The sequence below is a fragment of the Thalassophryne amazonica genome, unplaced genomic scaffold (genome assembly GCF_902500255.1).
Source record: "Thalassophryne amazonica unplaced genomic scaffold, fThaAma1.1, whole genome shotgun sequence".
NCBI classification, from domain to species: domain Eukaryota; kingdom Metazoa; phylum Chordata; class Actinopteri; order Batrachoidiformes; family Batrachoididae; genus Thalassophryne; species Thalassophryne amazonica.
Genome location: NW_022986286.1, coordinates 103,109 through 127,313, shown reverse-complemented (window position 1 = coordinate 127,313; position 24,205 = coordinate 103,109). Strand labels below are relative to the sequence as shown.

At 44.5% G+C, this 24,205-nt stretch overlaps 1 protein-coding gene across 1 annotated transcript in view; it reads right to left on the bottom strand.

Annotated features, from left to right (window-relative positions):
• LOC117505980 (zinc finger and BTB domain-containing protein 40-like) overlaps positions 1-24,205 on the bottom strand; it is a gene marked incomplete at its 3' end in the record, with an annotated part of 143,295 nt that overhangs the window by 104,669 nt on the left and 14,421 nt on the right. Inside the window, 1 exon segment of the mRNA XM_034165523.1 lies at positions 6,338-6,499. Coding sequence (XP_034021414.1) covers positions 6,338-6,486 — 149 coding nt within the window.

Genomic DNA, 24,205 nt, shown 5'->3' with positions numbered 1-24,205 from the left:
CAAGGAATAATTCAGGACTGTGTACCAGTCACCAGCCAAGATAAGTTCCCTCACTGAAGGAAGGAATTACTCAGACAGTTGGGTTAAGAATGTTCTATCACTTTTGGAGGAACATACATACTAGCAAATGTGACCAAGACATTATCCAGTTTTCTCTTGACTAAAATGTATCGCTTCCTTATCTCTACTTCTTAATCAAGTCAAAATTCAAAGAATTAGACTTTTCCTACTATTGTACAAGAGCTATAAAAAGATTTAAAATCAACCCTCTTCAGCTTATGATGTTCTTTAGAGAAATGTGTTTCCTGGAGGATTACAACCTGTGATTTATCCTTTTTTTTTTAAAACTTTGCCAACACTTTACTTCTCTTAGTTGGATTTCCGAGGCCATTTACATTCAGGGATGTTATCTTTAAGCTATATGACCTTGACATGTACATCTCATCTAAACACAACCTGTTTAATGTTGGTCTCCCCAGGATAGAACACAGAACAGTAACATCGATAACTATTATACACATGAAAACACAAGTGAACCTAGACTTCCAAAAAAGAAGGGAGAAATCCTTCTCCCCCTGAGTGACCCAGTTTGGAGGTTGAGGGGTAATCCTCCCGTGTAGAGAGGGCCCGTTATTAAAGATAGGTATTAATTCTACCATAAGAACTTTCAACATCCTATAAGTCCAACAACCTAAGTATAACACTCCTGGGATCACACAACCCAATGTTAGACAAATAATGGGGTCAAAAGTGAATTGAAAGGCAGTCAGCAGTCAATTCACCCCACAAGGTCTCAAATCCTACAAAATCTTACAAGATCCCAGGGAGGTGAACTTCACTGTGAGATGTCTTCCATCTTCTATGTTATATTTTATATGTGTGTGTGTATTACTATAAGGGATTCTCGGTGCTCCCCACAGCCGACAAACGGCCATGGAGACACCCTCAAATAAGAAACTCAGGCACTCTCCTCCGTTATCTCCCTCTGGAACTCCTGCAGCTTCTCTCTTGCTCTCTGTGCCGGAGAGTTGTTGTTCCCTTGGCGGCCTTGTGTTCGTTCCCAGCTGAGAAGCTTTGAAAGCCTTGAATCAAGATCAGACCCTCTCCCTCACCGGTGGCTTATCCACTTTGTAACTCTTGCCATGCCGCCTCCACGCTGCTGTATGTCTCGACTCCAGTGTCCCAGTGGATCCTCATGTTGGTGTAATAAGGCATTTGGAAATGTATTTCTCCTTCAAAGCTCTCTTGATTGCGTTGTACTCCCTGCATTTTTTGACAATCTCAGCTGTGCAGTCGTAGTCAAAGTAGATCATGTGGTTGTTGTGCAGTATTTTGCCCCTTTTCCAGGCCTTCCTCAGGACCAGTTCCTTAGTTGTGAAGGCCTGGATGGGCCTTGGTGGATCTTCAGGTAGAGGTTTCTGCATTAGGGAGTGGTGAGCCAGTTGAATTTTCAGATCTTAGTCCTGCAGCAGCGGTAGCTCCCGTTTAAGAAGAGCAGTGATGAAATGAGCCACTGAACATTCCTCCTCCAAAGAAGTGAATATTATTTCTTCTGGATCTAGATTCCAAGTCCGTCCCTTTGGCTTGTAGAATCTTCTGTAGCGTGACAGAGGAAGAGAGAATCTCATTTACCTCTGCTGCCCAGTCCTCCATTTGCCCCATTCGGGTCTCCACTTCATTAACGCGGCTGGATAGCTTCTGCATTTCCGTCATGAAGTTATCAAGTTTAATGTTAATTTCTTGCCTTGACTGGTTGATTTCTTGCTGCAGGGAGTCATTTCCCTCGGTGAGATCAGCTTTAAGCTCCTTAATTGCTGTTAACAAAACACTCGAGTTCACACTGGTTTCAGCCTTTGGTGCTTCTTCTGTGTCGCTGCTAGCACACCGTTCATCTGCATTGCTAGTACAACCCCTGGCAATAATTATGGAATCACCGGCCTCGGAGGATGTTCAGTCAGTTGTTTAATTTTGTAGAAAACAAGCAGATCACAGACATGATACAAAACTAAAGTCATTTCAAATGGCAACGTTCTGGCTTTAAGAAACACTATAAGAAATCAGGAAAAAAGTTGTGGCAGTCAGTAACGGTTACTTTTTTAGACCAAGCAGAGGGAAAAAAATATGGACTCACTCAATTCTGAGGAATAAATTATGGAATCACCCTGTAAATTTTCATCCCCAAAACTAACACCTGCATCAAATCAGATCTGCTCGTTAGTCTGCATCTAAAAAGGAGTGATCACACCTTGGAGAGCTGTTGCACCAAGTGGACTGACATGAATCATGGCTCCAACACGAGAGATGTCAAATGAAACAAAGGAGAGGATTATCAAACTCTTAAAAGAGGGTAAATCATCACGCAATGTTGCAAAAGATGTTGGTTGTTCACAGTCAGCTGTGTCTAAACTCTGGACCAAATACAAACAACATGGGAAGGTTGTTAAAGGCAACATACTGGTAGACCAAGGAAGACATCAAAGCGTCAAGACAGAAAACTTAAAGCAATATGTCTCAAAAATCGAAAATGCACAACAAACAAATGAGGAACGAATGGGAGGAAACTGGAGTCAACGTCTGTGACCGAACTGTAAGAAACCGCCTAAAGGAAATGGGATTTACATACAGAAAAGCTAAACGAAAGCCATCATTAACACCTAAGCAGAAAAAAACAAGGTTACAATGGGCTAAGGAAAAGCAATTGTGGACTGTGGATGACTGGATGAAAGTCATATTCAGTGATGAAGCTCGAATCTGCATTGGGCAAGGTGATGATGCTGGAACTTTTGTTTGGTGCCGTTCCAATGAGATTTATAAAGATGACTGCCTGAAGAGAACATGTAAATTTCCACAGTCATTGATGATATGGGGCTGCATGTCAGGTAAAGGCACTGGGGAGATGGCTGTCATTACATCATCAATAAATGCACAATTTACGTTGATATTTTGAACACTTTTCTTATCCCATCAATTGAAAGGATGTTTGGGGATGATGAAATCATTTTTCAAGATGATAATGCATCTTGCCATAGAGCAAAAACTGTGAAAACATTCCTTGCAAAAAGACACATAGGGTCAATGTCATGGCCTGCAAATAGTCCGGATCTTAATCCAATTGAAAATCTTTGGTGGAAGTTGAAGAAAATGGTCCATGACAAGGCTCCAACCTGCAAAGCTGATCTGGCAACAGCAATCAGAGAAAGTTGGAGCCAGATTGATGAAGAGTACTGTTTGTCACTCATTAAGTCCATGCCTCAGAGACTGCAAGCTGTTATAAAAGCCAGAGGTGGTGCAACAAAATACTAGTGATGTGTTGGAGCGTTCTTTTGTTTTTTTTAACTCAGAATTGAGTGAGTCCATATTTTTTTCCTCTGCTTGGTCTAAAAAAGTAACTGTTACTGACTGCCACAATTTTTTTTTCCTGATTTCTTATAGTGTTTCTTAAAGCCAGAAAGTTTCCATTTGAAATGACTTTAGTTTTGTGTCATGTCTGTGATCTGCTTTTTTTCTACAAAATTAAACAACTGAATGAACATCCTCCGAGGCCGGTGATTCCATCATTTTTGCCAGGGGTTGTATTAGCATTAGCTTTCTTCGTGAGCTGCCTTTATATGGTTTTTAGGCTTTTTTCTTTCTTTTTTTGACCCCTTGGCGGTCTCTTCCCGCTCAACAAATGCATGTTCCACTCAAAACTTAGCCAGCGAGTTCTTAGTGGGGAGTTCAGTATTTTCTCCGGGCAGCGGTCCCAGGTGCGTCCGATTACTCCATGAGCTTCCCAGAAGTCCCCGTAGGAACGCCTTTTCAATAAATCTTTTTTCTTTTCTTGTTTTTTTTTTTTAATCAGTCTCCTCACTCATAAAAAAATATATATCAATCAATCAATTTTTTTTATATTTTATATTTTTTTATATATATATAGTCTTTAACCCTCCTGTGGGTTCACCACCTGCAGAGGGGGCGATGGGGGTCGGGTGCAGAGAGGATTGGGTGGCGGTCGAGGGCGGGTTGCCCGGCGGCCCGGTCCATGCTCACAGCCTTGGCTGTTGGGACGTGGAATGTCACCTCGCTGGGAGGCAAGGAGCTGAGGTTGTGCGGGAGGTTGAGAGATACCGACTAGAGATAGTCTGGTACCCAACTCCTGGAGAGGGGCTGGATGCTTCATTTTTCTGGCATTGCCCACGGGGAGAGGCGGAGAGCTGGGGTTACATTGCTTATTGATCCCCAGCTCAGTCGCCATGTGTTGGTGTTCACTCCGGTGAACGAGAGGGTCGCGTCCCTATGCCTTCGGGTCGGGGACAGGTCTCTCACCGTTGTCTCGGTCTACGGGCTGAGCGGCAGTGCAGAGTACCCTACCTTCCTGGAGTCCCTGGGAGGGGTACTAGATAGCGCTCCGACTGGGGACTCCACTGTTCTCCTGGGGGATTTCAACGCCCACGTGGGTGGCGACAGTGAGACCTGGAGGGGGGTGATCGGGAAGCACGGCCTCCCCAATCTGAACCCGAGTGGTGTTCAGTTGTTGGACTTCTGTGCTAGTCACAGTTGTCCATCACGAACACCATGTCGAGCACAAGGGTGTCCATAAGTGCACGTGGCACCAGGACACACCTGAGCGGAGGTCGATGATCGACTTTGTAGTCGTATCATCTGACCTTCGGCCACGTGTCGACGGACACTCGAGTAAAGAGAGAGGCAGAGCTGTCGACGATCACCACCCCTGGTGGTGAGTTGGATCCGCTGGGAGGGGAGGCCAGCCGGTCAGACCAGGCAGGCCCAAACGTATCATGAGGGTCTGCTGGGAAACGACTGGCGGAACCCTCTGTCAGGGAGGGTCTTCAACTCCCACCTCCGGGAGAGCTTCTCCCAGATCCCGGGGGAGGTTGGAGACATGGAGTCCGAGTGGACCGTGTTCTCTACCTCCATTGTTGATGCGGCCGCTCGTAGCTGTGGTCGCAAGGTCCCTGGTGCCTGTCGTGGCGGCAATCCCCGAACCCGGTGGTGGAAACTGGAAGTAAGGGATGCCGTCAAGCTGAAGAAGGAGTCCTACTTATCTTTGTTGGTAGGTGGGACCCCAGAGGCAGCTGACAGGTACCGGCAGGCCAAGCGTGCCGCAGCCCGTGCGGTCGCAGAGGCAAAAACTCGGGTCTGGGAGGAGTTCGGGGAGGCTACGGAGGAGGACTATCGGTCGGCCTCGAAGAGATTCTGGCAAACCGTCCGACGCCTCAGGAGGCAGAAGCAGCTCTCCACCGGCACTGTTTATGGTGCGGGTGGGGAGCTGTTGACCCTGACTGGGGATGTTGTTGGGCGGTGGAAGGAGTACTTCGAGGATCTCCTCAATCCCATCGTCATGTCTTCCGAAGAGGAAGCAGAGACTGGGTACCCAGAGGCGGACTCATCCATTACCCAGGCAGAAGTCACCGAGGTGGTTAGAAAGCTCCTCGGTGGCAAGGCTCCTGGGGTGGATGAAATCCGTCCTGAGTACCTTAAGTCTCTGGATGTTGTGGGACTGTCTTGGCTGACACGCCTCTGCAACATCGCGTGGTGATCTGGGACAGTGCCTCTGGATTGGCAGACCGGGGTGGTGGTCCCTCTGTTTAAGAAGGGGGACCGGAGGGTGTGTTCCAACTATAGGGGGATCACACTCCTCAGCCTCCCCGGTAAGGTCTATTCCAGAGTACTGGAGAGGAGAATTCGACCGATGGTCGAACCTCGGATTCAGGAGGAGCAGTGTGGTTTTCGTCCTGGTCGCAGCACACTGGACCAGCTCTACACGCTCCATCGGGTGCTCGAGGGTTCATGGGAGTTCGCCCAACCAGTCCACATGTGTTTTGTGGATCTGGAGAAGGCGTTCAACCGTGTCCCTCGGGGCACCCTGTGGGGAGTGCTCTGGGAGTACGGGGTCCGGGGTCCTTCGCTAAGGGCTATCCGGTCCCTGTACGACCGCAGCAGGAGCTTGGTTCGCATTGCCGGTAGTAAGTCAAACCTGTTTCCAGTGCACGTTGGCCTCCGCCATCTCGAGAAGGTTCTGGCAACCTCAAAACGCCCTCCCTCGATGTACATGTCACTTCCTGTCTTTGACTCGGAGCACAACAATCACTACCATCTTGGCCTGAGACCAGGATGAACTAGCTGGATGGTCTAAATTTTAGACCTTTGGACTACAGTTAGACTTGCTGAATTTGTCCCTACAGCATGTCACCACTTTTAGCCTTTGACCAAAAACCAGGCCCAGTAACCTAAGGTGACAAAGAAAGGTCTTTACGTTTTGTGCCAAGTGAATGGTTACCTGCAGTGTGGTAGGGATTCCCACACACAGACCCAACCTGCCAGAGGGTCACCATACCTGAAAAGCATACTGGACGCTGCCAGCACAAGCTTATGTGCGCGGTGAGGCTCGTCTCCGACCAGGATGGTGCAGTCACAGAAGAGGTCATCCTTCCTCAGAGTCCAGAGCTGCTGCATCAGCTGGCTGCTGTAGTTGGGCAACTCCATTTCTCCACTTTAGGCTCTGAAGGCACAGGTGCAGAGCATCATGTCAAAGTCCAAACACTGAATTAGACACAAAAGCAGTTTTTATTTCAATTCTTTTTTCTTGAAATCTACTATTCCAGCAATTAAACCCCTGCCCAACTGCAGGTGTTGAAAACTTTGACAAACTGCACCGTCCAGCCAGAAGAACGAGAGGATAAGAGCCGCTGGGGTGGACGATGCTGTCAGAGGACATGCAACTAAAACCAACATACACTTTTTGTAACTTACTTTTTATTCATTTTCTTCTCAAAACCAAATAAAACAAACAAGACATAATACACATAATAAAACACATAATAAAGGAAGAAATCTGAAAAATAAATAAAACTGCAAATTAAACATAAAACGTGTTGCTTATCAATCAATCAATCAATTTTATTTATATAGCGCCAAATCACAACAAACAGTTGCCCCAAGGTGCTTTATATTGTAAGGCAAAGCCATACAATAATTACGTAAAAACCCCAATGGTCAAAACGACCCCCTGTGAGCAAGCACTTGGCGACAGTGGGAAGGAAAAACTCCCTTTTAACAGGAAGAAACCTCCAGCAGAACCAGGCTCAGGGAGGGGCAGTCTTCTGCTGGGACTGGTTGGGGCTGAGGGAGAGAACCAGGAAAAAGACATGCTGTGGAGGGGAGCTTATACAAACACTCATCACTCATCTTCAAACCGCTTTTCCGGGCTCGGATCACAGGGGCACCAGCTCCAGCAGGGGACCCCAGACTTCCCTTTCCCGGGACACATTGACCACCTTGAGGCTTCCCAGGCCAGTGTGGAGATATAATCTCTCCACCTAGTCCTGGGTCTTCCCCGGGGTCTCATCCCAGCTGGACGTGCCTGAAACACCTCCCTTGGTAGGCACCCAGGTGAACCACCTCAGCTGGATCCTTTCAACGTGAAGGAGCAGCGACTCTACTCCGAGCTCCCCACAGATGACCGAACTTCTCACCCTATCTCTAAGAGAAACACCAGCCACCCTCCTGAGAAAGCCCATTTCAGCCGCTTGTACCCACGATCGAGTTCTTTCGGTCATGACCCAACACTCATGACCATAGGTGAGAGTAGGAACAAAGACTGACCAGTAGATCGAGAGCTTTGTCTTTTGGGTCAGTTCGCTTTTCATTGCAAAAGTACAGTAGGGTGAATGCAACACCGCCCCTCCTGCACCGATTCTCCGGCCAATCTCATGCTCCATTGTCCCCTCACTCGTGAACAAGACCCTAAGGTACTTGAACTCCTTCACTTGGGGTAAGGCCGTATTCCCTACCTGGAGTAGGCAATCCATGGGTTTCCTGCTGAGAACCATGGCCTCAGATTTAGAGGTGCTGATCCTCATCCCAGCTGCTTCACACTCGGCTGTGAACCGATCCTGTGAGTGTTGGAGGTCACCGGCCAATGAAGCCCACAGGATCCCATCATCTGCAAAAAGCAGTGATGAGACCCTGAGCCCACCAAACTGGAAACCCTCCTCCCCCAACTATGCCTCGATATCCTGTCCATGAATATCACAAACAGGATCGGTGACAAGACGCAGCCCTGGTGGAGACCAACCTCCACCGGAAACGAGTCCGACTTACTGCCGAGCACCCGAACACAGCTCTCCCTCTCGCATAGACCCAGGGACCCTCCAGGATCCTTGTGAGAGTAAAGAGCTGGTCAGTTGTTCCATGACCAGGATGGGAACAACCGACCAGGGTACTTTGTTTTAACTAAACAGTCGGATTCCCCTGGTCCGCACCAGTTCTACGTCAGCTGCTAGGCGCCAACCGAGGCACAGGTACAAATGTTTGTATAAGCAAACATTTGTACCTAAATGCCCCTTTGTCCCAGTGCTTCAGTCTACATACACAGAACATATTCATCTTCACATATATGGACATCATATCCACTGCTACTTATACAAATGTCCTTTTGTAGAACAAATGAGTCCCCCCCCCCCCCCCCTCCGAGGAGAATTTGAATTTAAACCTTGTTTAAAGATGCAAGAAGGTCGGCCACTGCCAAATAAGGAAGGAAGGTAAGACAGGCACCAAGAAGCCAGCTCAGTGGTAGGAATAAGATCCGAGCCATCAATACATACACCCGACCAGTCATCAGACACCCAGCTGGGATAATAAGTTGGCTACAGGAGGCGACACTGATGTCAAGACACTAAAACCCCTCACAATGCATGGAGGTTTACACCCAAAGTCCAGCACCTTGAGGCTCTATAAGCAATGAAGATGAGATACACAATCAACAAATTGGCAGGGGACAGAAAGAAAGTGAGGGCTTAAATACCAGGGGAGTAATCAGACGTGATGTGAAGCGGGTGCGAGGAAGATCCTAGAAGGGGCATGGCCAGACAGGCGGGTGTAACAGACGAAACAACTGAGTGCAAGTGACCCCACCCACAACCAAACAGAGACAAAAACTGATTACCACAGAAAATTAAAAGGTAGAAACTTAACTAACACAGAACTTATCACGCGGCTAAAATATAAGGGAAAACAACTAAATGACTACAGTGAAAGACTGAGTGCAAACACAATGAGAAAATAAAAAGCAAAGACTAAACTACAACTCACTGATGGCAAAAAATAGAACAACAGTTCAAAGTTCTTTATTAGTTGTCTTCTTTCGGAGAAATTTAGTTTGGTGCATGAGGGGGCTCACCTGCACAGACAATAAAAACAGGACCAGCCTTTACACAATAAACGCCACAAAAATAAATATCACCAACAATAAAATAACATAAATAACCAAAAACAACCTTAAAAATCTCTATAATCAACCCACTATATACTACTAAAACCACACAGCCATTTACCACTCGCCATACAACTGAAAAATGTGCAAAATTTATCCTATGACATAAGTACAATTTAAGCTTGTTCATTAATAAGCTTAATAGACAACGGAAGCAATGAGTGTTTGTACCGATTACATTTGCACAAAGGAACACGATATCTCTTTCCCGAGTTTAACAAGGTGCACTCTGAGTGCAGAACATGTGAGCTGTCCATTAAGATGTTTTTTGCTTGTGTAATGGTTGCTCTGTCAGAGAGTTCTTGAAAACTGGGAGGAGTGTGGCTCATGATCTTACCTGCAGTCTTTATAAGGGCATGGATCTGTGCTTTCAATTTGACTGGAAGGTTCCCAGACCAGCCGGTGATACCATAGCGGAAAATGGACTCAATGGTTGCTCTGTAAAAGATTAGCATAATGTTCTTGCAGACCCCGAATAAACAGAGTCTGCGCAAAAAGTGCAACCGTTGGTGAATTCTGACACTGACAGAAGTAACGTGTGTCTGCCAGCTTAAGTTACTGTCAATGTGAACACCAAGATATTTGTAAGAGGTCACCTGTTTAATTGTGAGGTTGTTTATGATAACAGGACTATGGTCACCGGCTGATCTGGGATCCAGCATCATCTCCACTGTCTTGTTGGTATTTATCTGGCGTTTATGGTTGTCACACCAAACCACAAAATCATCGACCTGGAAAGTAAACTCAGAATGACAGTATCATCAGAAAACGTCACCACATACTGATCAGGCCCAGAGCTAACACAGTCATTAGTATACAAAGTAAACAGGAGTGGTGAGCTGACACACCCCTGCGGAGCTCCCATACAGCTCACCACTGTATCTGAAACTGTTCCGTTTATTTTCACTTGCTGTGGTTGATCCGTCATAAAATGAATAATACCACTTAATTAAAAAGGGGTTACCTTTCATTTGTGCCAACTTCCTAAGAAGAATATGTGGCTGAATAGAGTTAAACGCAGAACTAAAATCAATAAACAACATTCTAGCATACGAGGTCTGTGATAAAAGTAACGGACCTTATTATTTTTTTCAAAAACCATATGGATTTGAATCACGTGTGATTACATCAGACATGCTTGAACCCTCGTGGGCATGCGAGAGTTTTTTCACGCCTGTCGGTTACGTCATTCGCCTGTGGGCAGTCTTTGAGTGAGGAGTCGCCCACCCTCTCGTCGTTTTTTCATTGTTTAGGAATGGCTCAGAGACTGCTGCTTTGTTTGATCAGAATTTTTTCAAAACTGTAAGGCACAACTGAGTGGACACCATTCGATAAATTCAGCTGGTTTTCGGTAAAATTTTAACGGCTGATGAGAGATTTTGGTCTGGTAGTGTCGCCGTAAGGACGGCCCACGGCACCTGACGGCGATCTGCGCTTCGAGGCGGCAGCGTCTCGCCGTTTCAAGTTGAAAACTTCCACATTTCAGGCTCTGTTGACCCAGTAAGTCGTCAGAGAACAGAGAACTTTCAGAAGAAGTCGGCATGAGGAGTTTATTCGGACATTCCATTGTTAACGGACATTTTGTAATGAAAGAACGTGCGGGCAGAGTCGCATGTCGGGCCGGACCCGACCGCGGGGGGTTGCGACAGGAAAAACACCTCCGTTGGAAACCTTAACGGGCAAGTTGGAACATGCCAAGCTGTTAAACAATTTCTCAGTTACTCACTTGTTGAAAGCCATCAAAAGCCGCCTGAATTTTACAAATGGTTTTCAACACGGAGGTGTTTTTCCTGTCGCGGCGCACACAAATTCGCAGAGTCGTTTCCGTGACAATCTCGGCGAATCGAATTTGCGCGCACGTCTTTCATTAAAAAATGTCATTAAACAGTGGAATGTCCACATAAAGTCCTCATGCCGGCCTCTTCTGAATCTTCTCTGTTCTCTCACGACGTCCTGGGTGAATTAAGCCTTAAATTAGGATGTTTTCAGGTCGAAACAGGCCGACAACGGCGCCTGGAAGCGCTGCGCGACATCCCGCTCCGTGGGAAGTCCTTACAGCGACAGAAACACCCCATAATCTCTCATCAGCCGTTAAACTTTTCACAGAAAACCAGCTTAATTTCTCGAAGTGTCCACTCGGATATTCCTCACAGGTCCAGAAAAAATGTTGATAAAGCAATGTGAGCCGTCCGCAGCGGCTATTCAGACAAAGAGATTCCGACGGGCGGGGAGGAGTACTCCTCACTCAAGGCCTGCCCACAGGCAAATGACGTCACCGACACGTGTGAAAAAACTCACGCATGCGCACGAGGGTTCAAGCTTGTCTGACGTAAAAACATATGAATCAAATCCATTTATTTTTTGAAAAAAATAAAAAGGACCGCTTTTTTCATCACAGACCTCGTATGTACCGGGCTGATCAAAGTGCTGTAATGTGAGGTGCATCAAAGTTGTTATTGCATCACTTGTGCTGCGTTTCCTTTTATAAGCAAACGTAACTGTCTAAAAATGGCTCCACATCAGTTTGAAGCACATCTATCATAAGTCGTTCCAAAACTTTACAAACATTTGAGGTAAGTGCCACTGGCCTATAGTCATTGTCTTCCTGAGGACATGACTTTTTGGAACTGGAATTATGATGGGGTTTTTTTTTCCAGATTTCTGGTACCGTCTTGTGTGTCAATGGAGAGCTGAAACAGCTGCTGCCAAGCAGGCGCAAATGTTTTCAGGAGAAAAGTGGACATCTTATCCGGCCCTGTAGCTTTTTTCCCCACACATGGATTTAAAGTTTTTGCCACAGCATTGGCATCTATCGGAATCCTGTTCTTCGAATCACATGTCACATCCTTAAGGACAGCACAGCAGCCCTTAGTGCTATCAGATTCAAATCGTAAATAAAAACTGTTCAACTCATTTGCCCTCTTAGTCTCATCAATGACAAACAGAGGCTTCCTCTTTGCCTCCATGTTGGTCATGGCTTTAATAGAGTCGGACCCAGAGAGGTCCTCTTCCACCCGCTCTTTATATTGAAGCCTGGCTAGTCTCATCTGATGGTTCAATTCCTTTTGGGCTGCTTTGACACCACGCGTGTCACCAGATTTAAAAGCATTCTTCTTCCTCCTGATACAGTCCTTAATGGCTCTTGTGATGTACGGTTTTGTATTTGGAAACCTTTTAACAGTTTTCTGAGGTACAATAGAGTCAACACAGAAGGAAATATAGGCAGTTATGGATTCAGTAACGCAGTCAATGTTCGTGTCATTAAGGAAAACGTCCCAATCTGTAGACAGGAAACACCCTTTCAATTCCTCAATTTTTTTCACTGGACCACAACTTTACAGTCTGGATTTCTGGTTTATTAGAATTGAAAATCGACCGATAAATGGGTAACAGATGGATCGCATTGTGGTCAGAGTTGCTGATAGGAGGTTTAACTTTAGCAGTACAAGCCTCCTTAATGTTTCCATAACACCTGTCCAGGATGCTAGCTTTCCTAGTCTTGCACTTCACATATTGATAAAATCCAGGCAGAGTCTTATTCAGGTTGCAATGGTTGAAGTCCCCTAAAACTAACATAGGAGCCTCAGGTTTTTTTCTGCAGGTGACAGATAACAGATAACACAACATATGATCAAAATAAACAGATAAGTGACACACGAATGATTACGTGCTGAAAACAAGCGCAGGCTGGACAGAACTAGAGCGGAACTGATGAAGACTACAGAATAAAAGGTGTTACAATAAAGCGGCAAAGAGACTAATGACTAACTAGAAAATAGATGATGAACAGAGAATACACAATCAAAGGAACGTAACCAGGAGAAAACACTGAAGATAAATAATAACCAAAACCAGAGACTAAAGCATAATATAATAAACGTGACAAAACTAAACAGACTGAACTAAAAAGCAAGAAAGAGAAACACACTACAGGCCGGACAGGAACTAAGACAAAACTACATGAAACACAACTATTCAGAAACAAGACGATAAAACATGGAAGCAAAAGATAAGCAGAAACCATAAACAAAATAATCAAAAACAGAAGCAAGGCAAGATGACAAAACCATGACCAGGGCCCTGAATGGACCGAATCCTGACACTACATATTTGGTCCCTTTTGCTCGGCTGTCCCGAGTGTGTTGCACAGTTCAAAACACTGTTGGCACCATCGGGATGGGACACCCATCTGACGGCAGTCTAAGTGCAGGTTGTGCACCATGTGATCACAATCTACAAATTCTGACGGCATCATAACAGCATTCATCTGTGTTTCATTGAAATGATCTGATCGCGGTTGATTGAACTTCGAGATGGACTGGTCATGGTAAAGCCTGCCAGCATGTACTGCCTGTGCCACATATGTCCACTTCCACTGGACTCCGGCTGGGGAGGGCAAAGGAAATGTTGATATGCAAGTACACCTTATGTATCATCCCCGATGTAGTTGTATCAGTCCAAGTCCAAAGGACGATTATCACATATTACAACAAAAATAAAGAACAACCACCATATAATTATTGTCAACTCCATTTGTCAAGTTCCACCTGAGAAAGAACAAGGAACCCTCTCTTCTCCTTCTTGGTTCCACTCAGCCATTCAGTGAACAAGTTCACGTCACTCTCTGTTTTCGTGGTGGTCTTCTTGTTCTTGTGTGTCTCTGTAAAGTCATGAGTGTCCTCTTCACTAACTTCTTGGTGTCTCACAGCTTCAGTGTGAGACTCAAGTTGTAGGAGTCTCTCTGCTGGGGAGGCTGACACTCTCTCACCTTGATCAGACATTTGGTTGAATGAAATGATCTGGATCCTGCATCAGGATCCTGCACCTGTCACCAGGGTAACACAAAATGGGGGCGTCACTGGTGGGGCTAAGAAATGGGGGCTTCTGATTAGATGAAAAAAACAAAAAAGTTGTGTAATTTCCGATGGTACTTAAACACAATAACAGCAGCAACGGCGGCGTCAGATGAGTGTAGGAATAACGATCCAGCCCTTCTGTACATGTGGCAACAGGTAGACAATTCAGATGATTATATAAGAGCTGTTCTGAAAGGCAGAATTCACGTTGTGGATCAGCTGCAGCTGGTGGCTGATAAGTGCTGTAATCTCATTCACATAAAATCCCGAGAAGATTGCCTTGCATCAGTGAGAAGTTGGATGTCTAGTAACTTCCTACTTTTAAATTCTGATAAGACTGAAGTTACGGTTCTTGGTCCAGCGAGGTATCGGCATCAATTTGATCAGCTAACGCTTAGCTTAGGTCTGTGTGTTATACATAATATGAACAAAGTGAGGAACAAGTAAGGTCTAACCTTACTAACCCCAAGAACAAGAACACAGGAGACAGTGGGAAGAAAAAAACTCCCTCAGATGATCTGAGGAAGTTACCTTCGGGGCCACCAACACAGTGCCCGCAGACACCAGGTCGCCCCCAAGGACCACACAAGTCACCCGCAGTTGTAAAACTAGTGCAACTCACAAGTGAGCTGCATCTCAAATTTAATGTTTTTATTTGATTCTGTTGCTCTTCTTTTTTAGATAGACTGACGTCCTGTCCAGAGTGTACCCCGCCTCACGCTCTACGACTGTGTTGATAGGCTCCAGCCACCCGCCACCCTTAAATGGACTAAGCGGTTGAAGATGAGTGAGTGTGCTATTCTTTTTTTAAAATCACACTTGCATTTATATAAATTTTAAAATGACAATATCTTAAAAACATGTTTATTATACATAAAGTTTAGGTGAACTCTGACCTCCAGTACTGTGCATGTGACAAAATCAGTGCTCGTCGAAAGTAAGGTAGTGGGTGCAGCGAAGATGAGCGCTGAATACAGTTTTTTACCCCAAAAACATGGCAGAAAAAGAAAGAAAACTTATGACTTTCACAACAAATGGGAGGAAGAGTTCATTCTTACGACTGTGAAAGAAACCTGCGTGTGTCTCGTCTGCGGGGCGACTGCAAAGCGGCACAAAGTGGAGAGACACTTCACTACGTGTCACAAAAGCTACCATGCTAACTACCCAGCGGGAAGAGAGCAGAAAAAGGCCCTGAGCTAAAGGCAGCTTTGGGTGAGCAACAGTCTGTTTTCACGAGGCCGACGAAAAAGTCACAAAAAGAAACCGAAGCCTCGTTTAGAGTGACACATTTTCTGATCAAGAAGGTGGCGGCATTTTCAGACGGAGAAGTTGTCAAAGAAGCAATGACGATACTTAAAGAAGAGAAAAATGGAAACGATCTAATCTCCACTCTCTCCGACGTCCAACTGGGGGCATCTACGATGGCTGGACGAGCGTCGGCTGTGTCTGGTAACTCGGTCGATCGGCTGAACCGGGATCTGGCTAAGTGCAGGTGGTTTAGCATCCAGTGCCACGAGTCCATGGACAGCAGCAGTTTTTATCTGGACGGTGTTTGAAGATTTCTCCACAAGAGAAGAACTCCTTAAAGACAACTACGATGGGAGTTGACGTTTATAACACGGTGAAGGAGTTTTTCATGCAGAAAAAGGTACCATTGGAAAAGACGGGGCTCCCGCTACGATCGGCCCACATACAGGCGTTACCACTGCATCGCTGACCAGCAGGGCTTTGGGCACGTGATGACTCCTGTTGTCAGAAACACCATCCGCTCCAAAGCAAAAGAGCAGAGGATTTCAAGGTGCTCTTGGAGGAGAGGTCAGCTGAACATGGAGACCTGCTGCTGCACACAGAAATCCAACGGCTCTGCAGAGGACGAGTTTTACTTCACTTTTGGCTGAAATCAGAGAGTTCATGCAGTCCAAAGGCGAAGACGTCTCACTGTTGGAGGACACAGAGCGGACACTTGACCTTGCGTCTTTGATGGACATTACTGGGAAACTAAAGCACTTGAAGTGCGAGCTGCAGGGCAAAGGTAAGACTGTTGTTGACATGCTAAGTGCTTTAAATACATTTAAAGCCAAGATGAACATCTTCTCTGTGGATTTACAGAGAAAAAAAGCTGCTGCACTTTCCCTCTGTGCAGTCGGTGCTGAAAGACATCTGAGACATTTGACAAAGTTGCAGAAAATGACAGTGAAGTCATAAAGAGACATGGGCGAGAGTTTGAGAAGAGGTTTTGTGACCTTGATCAGCTGGAGCCATGTGTGTCATTCATTTCCAATCCTTCCACGAAGGTGGACATGACACGGTTTGCTGAGCAACTAAGTGCAATGTTCACCTTGGATGCTGGACAGGTGGAGATGGAAACCAGAACACTGCAAAATGACCTGCACCTCAAAGCCGAGCAGGCTGCACCAAACCTGTGGTGGCGTGATGACACAGAGAAGACGTACAGTGGTGTGTGCACAGCAGCTGTGAAGGTTGGCAGCCTGTTTGGGTCAATCAGCGTTTTCTGACATGAACTCCATCAAGAACAAACACAGACACGCCTCACTGATGCACATCTGACACACACCGGATTACAATATACTGGTGAACAGCCTGCAACGCCAGTCTTCACATTAACACACAAACACACACCACATGTTGTCAGTGGCAACGTGGCAAAGTTGAATTAAAGTACTGAAGGACTGTGTTCAATTCAAAAGTGTCTCCATGACATGTAACAGAATTTTGTCATAAGTGCCACAGATTTTTTCTTGTACATAATCGCTAACTTTTTGAAACATGGTGCAACATAGTTCATGATTTGTTCAAAGGGTTTGTCATGAAAATGGGACATTTTTCCTATGAAATGTAGTGATGTAAGTGATCATCTGGAAATTTAACAATGACTGAGATTAATAGAAATAAAGTGCTGAATATTGATATCTGTTTGTCACCTTGTTGTCATTGTTGATAATTATTGTGAGAAATCATTAATGTGATCAGTGTCTTCACACAAATGAGGATCATTAATCATTATTAATGTATAACTGAAGGCAAACTGAGCAAACGTGTTATTTCAGAGGAGCGTATCAGACTGGTAGCCCTTCGTATGACTCAGTAGCCATGAAGCAGCTCTGACTTTCAGACGGCTTGGAGACCCCTGCCTCAAGCAGACCAGACTCAAACCAGACCCTCTGCTTGTTCCACAATACAGACACAAATTACAGAACGAATATACAAGAAATGTTGCCGGTGCACAGGACAGGATGGTTACAGAAACAGACACCACACCCATCTCTGGATGGAGCTGCACCTCGAACAGAGAGACAAAAAACAGAATCACACATCAGAAAGACAAGAAATACAGTATAATTTGTCAGCATTAAACAAGAAAAACAGAAGAAATACTAAGGTGATCGCCGGCCGCTAGCCCTCGCGCGTCACTCAGGTTTACCCTCCAGCCTGTTTGTACCTGACTGCCTGATTCAGGTGTGTGCATCCAAGGATGGACTGGCAATCTGTGCATTCTGCAAAAGTCCAGAACGGCCGTCTGGTCTACGGCCGTCGGCCCTCTTCAATAAACAAAATTTTGATTCTCTGCTGTCAGCAGGTGGCGCTAATATGATAATTTGTCCATTGTCAAGCATAAATTCCGGCCTAAAACCCAACAAAGAAGAGTGAGTAGTTTGAGTTTCAGTGGATGGGAAAAGTTGAAAGTAAAATGAAATTAAATGAAAATGTAAAAAGCTCACAGAGCTTTCTGCCAGCAGCAGCAGTAACGGGTTAAGCCCCGGTCACACGGCACTAACAAAGGACTCCGAAGACAAAACGAAACAAGAAATGTAGATTCACGTTGACTTTCGGAGACATAAACATTTAACCGGCGTCCAGCTTCGTTCCTGTAGCTGGCACTTCATCAGAATTTTCAAACTGTTGAAAAATGTGAATGAATCCCGACAACAACTTCAATTTGTCAGTAATCCGTTTTGCTTTGTGGTTTGACGGTTCTTCATCATTTGCGTAGTTCCTGTAATGTCAACTTTCCGTTTGATTCTTGTCCAACCTCCCAAGTCCGACATCTTGCACGAACAATGACAATATCTGAAAAGATCAATAACTAAAGGTCTAACGAGTTGAACATGACGTTGCAACGAAAGCAACGTTGTCATCAATCAATCAATCAATCAATCAATTTTTTTATATAGCGCCAAATCACAACAAACAGTTGCCCCAAGACGCTTTATATTGTATTGCAAGGCCATACAATAATTATGTAAAACCCCAACGGTCAAAACGACCCCCTGTGAGCAAGCACTTGACTACAGTGGGAAGGAAAAACTCCCTTTTAACAGGAAGAAACCTCCAGCAGAACCAGGCTCAGGGAGGGGCAGTCTTCTGCTGGGACTGGTTGGGGCTGAGGGAGAGAACCAGGAAAAAGACATGCTGTGGAGGGGAGCAGAGATCGATCACTAATGATTAAATGCAGAGTGGTGCATACAGAGCAAAAAGAGAAAGAAACAGTGCATCATGGGAACCCCCCAGCAGTCTACGTCTATAGCAGCATAACTAAGGGATGGTTCAGGGTCACCTGATCCAGCCCTAACTATAAGCTTTAGCGAAAAGGAAAGTTTTAAGCCTAATCTTAAAAGTAGAGAGGGTGTCTGTCTCCTGATCTGAATTGGGAGCTGGTTCCACAGGAGAGGAGCCTGAAAGCTGAAGGCTCTGCCTCCCATTCTACTCTTACAAACCCTAGGAACTACAAGTAAGCCTGCAGTCTGAGAGCGAAGCGCTCTATTGGGGTGATATGGTACTACGAGGTCCCTAAGATAAGATGGGACCTGATTATTCAAAACCTTATAAGTAAGAAGAAGAATTTTAAATTCTATTCTAGAATTAACAGGAAGCCAATGAAGAGAGGCCAATATGGGTGAGATATGCTCTCTCCTTCTAGTCCCCGTCAGTACTCTAGCTGCAGCATTTTGAATTAACTGAAGGCTTTTTAGGGAACTTTTAGGACAACCTGATAATAATGAATTACAATAGTCCAGCCTAGAGGAAATAAATGCATGAATTAGTTTTTCAGCATCACTCTGAGACAAGACCTTTCTGATTTTAGAGATATTGCGGAAATGCAAAAAAGCAGTCCTACATATTTGTTTAATATGCGCTTTGAATGACATATCCTGATCAAAAATGACTCCAAGATTTCTCACAGTATTACTAGAGGTCAGGGTAATGCCATCCAGAGTAAGGATCTGGTTAGACACCATGTTTCTAAGATTTGTGGGGCCAAGTACAATAACTTCAGTTTTATCTGAGTTTAAAAGCAGGAAATTAGAGGTCATCCATGTCTTTATGTCTGTAAGACAATCCTGCAGTTTAGCTAATTGGTGTGTGTCCTCTGGCTTCATGGATAGATAAAGCTGGGTATCATCTGCGTAACAATGAAAATTTAAGCAATACCGTCTAATAATACTGCCTAAGGGAAGCATGTATAAAGTGAATAAAATTGGTCCTAGCACAGAAGCTTGTGGAACTCCATAATTAACTTTAGTCTGTGAAGAAGATTCCCCATTTACATGAACAAATTGTAATCTATTAGACAAATATGATTCAAACCACCGCAGCGCAGTGCCTTTAATACCTATGGCATGCTCTAATCTCTGTAATAAAATTTTATGGTCAACAGTATCAAAAGCAGCACTGAGGTCTAACAGAACAAGCACAGAGATGAGTCCACTGTCCGAGGCCATAAGAAGATCATTTGTAACCTTCACTAATGCTGTTTCTGTACTATGATGAATTCTAAAACCTGACTGAAACTTCAAATAGACCATTCCTCTGCAGATGATCAGTTAGCTGTTTTACAACTACCCTTTCAAGAATTTTTGAGAAAAAGGAAGGTTGGAGATTGGCCTATAATTAGCTAAGATAGCTGGGTCAAGTGATGGCTTTTTAAGTAATGGTTTAATTACTGCCACCTTAAAAGCCTGTGGTACATAGCCAACTAACAAAGATAGATTGATCATATTTAAGATCGAAGCATTAAATAATGGTAGGGCTTCCTTGAGCAGCCTGGTAGGAATGGGGTCTAATAAACATGTTGATGGTTTGGATGAAGTAACTAATGAAAATAACTCAGACAGAACAATCAGAGAGAAAGAGTCTAACCAAATACCGGCATCACTGAAAGCAGCCAAAGATAACGATACGTCTTTGGGATGGTTATGAGTAATTTTTTCTCTAATAGTTAAAATTTTGTTAGCAAAGAAAGTCATGAAGTCATTACTAGTTAAAGTTAATGGAATACTCAGCTCAATAGAGCTCTGACTCTTTGTCAGCCTGGCTACAGTGCTGAAAAGAAACATGGGGTGTTCTTATTTTCTTCAATTAGTGATGAGTAGAAGATGTCCTAGCTTACGGAGGGCTTTTTTATAGAGCAACAGACTCTTTTTCCAGGCTAAGTGAAGATCTTCTAAATTAGTGAGACGCCATTTCCTCTCCAACTTACGGGTTATCTGTCAGGCACTTCTGATTTAAAGCTCTCTTTTTTAGAGGAGCTACAGAATCCAAAGTTGTCTTCAATGAGGATGTAAAACTACTGACGAGATACTCTATCTCACTTACAGAGTTTAGGTAGCTACTCTGCACTGTGTTGTATATGGCATTAGAGAACAGAAAGAAGGATCATATCCTTAAACCTAGTTACAGCGCTTTCTGAAAGACTTCTAGTGTAATGAAACTTATTCCCACTGCTGGGTAGTCCATCAGAGTAAATGTAAATGTTATTAAGAAATGATCAGACAGAAGGGAGTTTTCAGGGAATACTGTTAAGTCTTCTATTTCCATACCATAAGTCAGAACAAGATCTAAGATATGATTAAAGTGGTGGGTGGACTCATTTACTTTTTGAGCAAAACCATAGAGTCTAATAATAGATTAAATGCAGTGTTGAGGCTGTCATTCTCAGCATCTGTGTGGATGTTAAAATCGCCCACTATAATTATCTTATCTGAGCTAAGCACTAAGTCAGACAAAAGGTCTGAAAATTCACAGAGAAACTCACAGTAACGACCAGGTGGACGATAGATAATAACAAATAAACTGGTTTTTTGGGACTTCCAATTTGGATGGACAAGACTAAGAGTGCAAGCTTTCAAATGAATTAAAGCTCTGTCTGGGTTTTTGATTAATAATAAGCTGGAATGGAAGATTGCTGCTAATCCTCCGCCCGGCCCGTGCTACAAGCATTCTGACAGGTAGTGTGACTCGGGGGTGTGACTCATTTAAACTAACATTCATCCTGCTGTAACCAGGTTTCTGTAAGGCAGAATAAATCAATTTGTTGATCAATTATATATCATTTACCAACAGGGACTTAGAAGAGAGAGACTTAATGTTTAATAGACCACATTTAACTGTTTAGTTGTGGTGGTGCAGTTGAGGTGCTATATTAGTTTTTCTTTTTGAATTTTTATGCTTAAATAGATTTTTGCTGGTTATTGGTAGTCTGGGAGCAGGCACCGTCTCTACGGGGATGGGGTAATGAGGGGATGGCAGGGGGAGAGAAGCTGCAGAGAGGTGTGTAAGACCAACTCTGCTTCCTGGTCCCAACCCTGGATAGTCACAGTTTGGAGGATTAAGAAAATTGGCCAGATTTCTGAGAAATGAGAGCTGCTCCATCCAAAGGGGATGGATGCCGTCTCTCCTAACGAATGACCAGGTTTCCCCAGAAGCTTGCCAATTATCTATGAAGCCCACCTCATTTTTTGGACACCACCAGACAGCCAGCAATTCAAGGAGAACATGCGGCTAAACATGTCAATCCCCGGTCTTGATTGGGAGGGGCCCAGAGAAAATACAGAGTCCGACATTGTTTTTGCAAAGTTACACACCGATTAATGTTAATTTTAGTGCTTCCGACTGGCGTAACCGGGTGTCATTACTTGCGACGTGAATTACAATCTTACCAAATTTACGCTTAGCCTTAGCCAGCATTTCAAATTTCCTTCAATGTCGCCTCTCTTGGCCCCTGGAAGACAATTGACTATGGTTGCTGGTGTCGCCAACTTCACATTTTCGCAAAAACAGAGTCGCCAATACCAAGTTTGATCCGCGCGGTGTGTTGTCGAGTGGGAAAACGGTTAGAGATGTGACGGTTGGCGGTGTACACGGGGCTTCTGTTTAGGGCTATGCTTCCTCCTCACAGTCACCCAGTCAGCCTGCTTCCTGGCTGCTCCGGGATCTGCCAGGGGGTAACTAACGGCGGCTAAGCTACCTTGGTCCGCACCGACTACAGGGGCCTGGCTAGCTGTAGAAGTTTCCACGTTGCGGAGCCTAGTCTCCAATTCGCCCAGCTTGGCCTCCAAAGCTACGAATAAGCTACACTTATTACAAGTACCGTTACTGCTAAAGGAGGCCGAGGAATAACTAAACATTTCACACCCAGAGCAGAAAAGTGCGGGAGAGACAGGAGAAGCCGCCATGCTAAAATTGGCTAAGAGCTAGTAGCTACGCTAAGCTAGCGGATTCCTAAAAACACGCAAGTGAATAATGTGTAAATAATTTAGAGGTGATTCAGCAGAAGGAGTGCTTTAGTGAAGGCACGTAAAGAATTACACTGGGAAACAAATCGTAATCTAGATAACTAGATCAATCTACTGCGCAGATTAAACAGCTAACAGATACAGAAAAAACCGCTGTGCTCCGGAACACATACAGAAACAACAACAGCAAGTACATTTTATCAACTACCTGTAATTATTTCAGCACATTTGCATGCTGTCTGTGGCTGGAAACGTGCTTGTACATGCACAGGTTGTTGTCGTGAACACAAACCTGTTGTCAAGACAACACAGCTGCAGGTGATGGTGGAGAGTACAAGACTCGCTGCAGAATGATCACAGCAATCAAGGGTCGTCGTTAGCATTGTTTTTGTTTTGTTAGTTTTGGTTTTGTTTCATTTTTTAATATACTCTGCACTCACAGGCTTTTCGGTGATGGGAGATGTCCAGGCTCATTTGTCCACTTTTTCTCAACGATTTGTGACCTTGTGTCATGTTTCAGTCCTGTTTGGGTTCCAGTTTGTATTCTGTCCCCTCGTCTTTCTTTCCGTTTGCTCCAGTCTTGACTTCATAGTGTTTTGTTTTGGCCACTTGATTATTTTCATTCTCATTTGGCTCTAATTATTCCAGTCCATGCATTATTCTGTGTCCCTGGTTTTGGTTGCCATTATCGATTCTGCTTATCGATCCGATTCCTTATCAATACCTTCTGTGAATTTTCTGTGTACTATAAGTAGGCTTTACAGGTTTTCTATGTCAACAACATTTATTGAGGTCTTAAAGTAAATAAATATGAAATTGATCCTTGATCTCTGGACATAAACAGAAATTAATAAATCTGTAGTTTTTTGTCAAAAGCATTTCCTTTCAATCAATCAATCAATTTTATTTATATAGCGCCAAATCACAACAAACAGTTGCCCCAATGTGCTCTATATTGTAAGGCAAGGCCATACAATAATTACGTAAAAACCCCAACGGTCAAAACGACCCACTGTGAGCAACCACTTGGCGACAGTGGGAAGGAAAAACTCCCTTTTAACAGGAAGAAACCTCCAGCAGAACCAGGCTCAGGGAGGGGCAGTCTTCTGCTGGAGGTTTCAGACATTAATGGCATGAATGTCTCTCCATACCTCTGAGCTGAGCTCAGCCGGCTGCACGTCAGCATCAATGTCATTCATGAAGAACACAGGACGTCTCATTTTGAGAGGAAAAAAACATTTTAGTCTGTTGCAGTTTGTTGTCTGTGTTACAGCGTTTGGAAAGAGGTGTCATTTGATTTAAACTGTGATTTGCTTTGAAGCTAGAGAGCGGTGCAGCGTTTGGAGCTGTACAAACAAGACAGGAGTCCCAGTTAGTGACTTTAATCCACACAAAAGTGACTCACGATTGACAACTTTAAATGGCTTTGAGAGGAGTTAAGAAGCAGAGTTGTCCCTTCTGAAAAGCAGCAAAGCAATGAACCAATGAAGCAGTTGGTCGGAGCACTGCTTCGTTGGTTCAAGCATCAAGAACAGCCGCTA